The sequence below is a fragment of the Impatiens glandulifera genome, chromosome 6 (assembly GCF_907164915.1).
Source record: "Impatiens glandulifera chromosome 6, dImpGla2.1, whole genome shotgun sequence".
Taxonomy (NCBI): Eukaryota; Viridiplantae; Streptophyta; class Magnoliopsida; order Ericales; family Balsaminaceae; genus Impatiens; species Impatiens glandulifera.
This window is the reverse complement of record NC_061867.1, coordinates 52,703,796-52,706,535: the sequence shown is the minus strand read 5'-3', so window position 1 is coordinate 52,706,535 and position 2,740 is coordinate 52,703,796. Positions and strand designations below refer to the sequence as shown.

Here is a 2,740-nt window from a genome sequence, read left to right as displayed (position 1 = left end):
AGATGTTTGTGTACGAGTTCATACACGATTTTTTAAAGACATTTAGTGTCACTAAGTCATGAGTGAAATTATTGTCCGGCTATTGAGATATTATGTTTATCAATCTTCCTTCATAAAAGACATAATTTTGAAAATGAGAAATTATTCATATGGGGACAACTTTTATATTGGAAAGTACATGCTATGTGTCAAGTTTTAACTTGTATACATGCATGTGTTCTTTAACTAATATATAACAAGGTACATAAATAATGCACTGAGAATAAGAATTCTTAATTTGAATAAGATTTGCATTTGAATAATGTCTTTAAAACCCAAGATATGTTTGCTTAATGATTACACTAGTAAGTAACCTTAGATTATAACATCTTTATTTATACATCTAACGAAATTATCAAATCATTCAATAATACACAAAAGTGACATAAAATCTAATGAATCACATGTTGATGTCGATAATAGGTTAAGGCGGATCTTATTTAGGATTTCATTTAAGCTTGACACCAATTTTATTCTTCATTAGTTCTATTTATAAATTTCCATAATCCAGTAGGTAAAGGCATTGCATTCCAATTTGATCCCAGCAAAGCCAGCTTGGGTGGCTAGGATGTGAAATTGCTCATGGGTTCGTTCCTTTCCTCCAGGATTCATTACTAGCATAGTCATGTCAAGTTGATAAATGCTCTTCACGCTTGTTTTGTTATCGACCGCATCTGGAACTACGCATTCGACCGCTATCACTTTCCCTTTAGAAGGCAACGCCTTGTAACAATTCTTGAGCAACTTCAAACAATCTTCATCATTCCAATCGTGAAGTATCCACTGCATGAAACAAATGTACATTTTCACCAACACAAGCACACAAAAACTATGTGTGTTTCAATGTAAGGAAATCTTAAACATGTGACTTGAACGTTGTTCATTGAAGAATTCAAATCAAGTCAACATAAATTGCTATGTTTTGTTTGTTTTCTTTTAGGAACATATATAATAATAAAAATTAACTATTTTTCATATGATGAGAATGAGTAGATGCTTTTAAATTTACCTTCATGAAAATTACATCGCCCTTTGGGACGCTGTCAAACATATTTCCTTCAATGTGTGTCACACCTGTATGTGTGAAATTTTAAATATCAATTAAGTCTAGTAGAATAAACAATTACATGCTAATATATAGGCTAAAATATGCATGCAATATATAATAAGGAAGTGTTAATAACCGAGATAACGAGGAGCGTGACAAATAATGTGTGGTAGGTCAAAGTTAATGCCCTTGATCTTGGGATAAATTGAAATAATTGTGTTGAGGGTATGGCCTAGGCGGCCGCCCACATCCACCAGTGTCATGCTTTCCATGTCTTTGTGAAAGCCTCGGTAAGTCAATAACAACTCTTTGATCACGATATTTGTATGGTTCAACATGGCTCGATTGAACACGTCATTGTACCTTGGATCAAAACCTTGGTAATCAAATGGGTTTTTCCCATTTTCCCAATGGAAGGCTACCCCTCCTTCCACCACAGATTTTTTCAAGTGATACCTTCATATATTAATATCGATCAATGTAATTAATCATATGTTGTATACCCTTATTAATGACGGTTTTAGATCACAATTAATGTAGAATAAATAATACTAACCAGCTCCCAACAATGACCTTGTCATGAAAGGCTGTCATGAATGGTGCAAAGGAAACTCCTTCTTCGTTCTTCACAAAATATTTCGCCGCAGGAGCCAATCCATATCGTGGCTCGCCATTAGTGGTAATTGTTGTCAAAACATTGAAGCTAGTGAGAAGCTTGAGCATTCGTTCAAGCATGACGTGTGCAATAGGATTCTTACAAGGGATTTCAGATACAATCTCTAAAGAGGAGAGCATCACGCCATGACCGGCCTTAGATATGATCTCAAATACGTTGAGATCGATGGCTGCCTGCATAGTCATGGGTAGTGAAAGGGAGGTTAATAATTGGGTGGCATAGGCACGGTTCTCTTCTTCTTCGTTTTCTATAATACGAAGAGAAATATCTTTGTTGGCTTGAGCCATCGTATGTGGTGGTAAATAGGGATATATTACTAAGTGTATATGTTTACAATGAATTATAAAGAAAGGAGGTTGTCTATTTATAATAAAGTTTAGTTAGAAAGTTAGTTATATATATATATATATATATATATATATATATATATATATATATATATATATATATATATATATATATATATATATATATATATGTTGTGTTAGAGATAATCAAAACTAAAATAAGGTTGGATTATAATTCTTATTTTAATTGAATATGAAATCTTCCCTATTATTAATTAATATTATTATTTGTTTTTTTTAAGAAAAAAAAACATTATTATAAGACATTATGGTTATATTAAGACATCACATATAAACAACATTTAGTACAGAAAAGTTAGTTAATTACATAAATTATAACAAAAAAATTAATTAAAAGTCACTATCTTTTATTTCATAGGCGTATTATTTAGTATTAAAATTCTAGTTAATATTAGACGTTATTATCTTGAAGTTAATAGGTGTCTTAATTAATATTAATTCTAACCGTTTAAGAGTCATGAAAATTTGAAAGTTTAAGAATTTTTTTTTAGTATAAAAATAGAATAACTGTATTTATAGAAAGAAGATGAACTAAAATAAAAAATTTTTCTTTTTTTTTAATCTTATTATCTTGAGTTTGTGAGAGAATATGTCGATTGCCCACTAATG

At 30.8% G+C, this 2,740-nt stretch overlaps 1 protein-coding gene across 1 annotated transcript; it reads right to left on the bottom strand.

Annotated features, from left to right (window-relative positions):
- Positions 1-473: 473 nt before the first annotated feature.
- Positions 474-2,050, bottom strand: LOC124943862 (caffeic acid 3-O-methyltransferase-like). The gene is made up of 4 exons (XM_047484320.1): positions 1,644-2,050; positions 1,224-1,543; positions 1,049-1,113; positions 474-822 (listed from the first exon to the last, which is right to left on the bottom strand). The coding sequence occupies exons 1-4, from the start codon at positions 2,048-2,050 to the stop codon at positions 526-528; spliced, it is 1,089 nt and encodes a 362-aa protein (XP_047340276.1). The 3' UTR covers positions 474-525.
- Between the last annotated feature and the right edge of the window lie 690 nt (positions 2,051-2,740).

Excerpts from the sequence above, each read along its gene's own strand:
- LOC124943862 (XM_047484320.1), bottom strand. The coding sequence starts at position 2,050 with ATGGCTCAAGCCAACAAAGATATTTCTCTTCGTATTATAGAAAACGAA. Across the intron at positions 1,544-1,643 it reads AAGGTCATTGTTGGGAGCTG|GTATCACTTGAAAAAATCTG; the intron begins GTTAGTATTATT and ends TAATATATGAAG. Across the intron at positions 823-1,048 it reads GCGATGTAATTTTCATGAAG|TGGATACTTCACGATTGGAA; the intron begins GTAAATTTAAAA and ends TGTTTCATGCAG.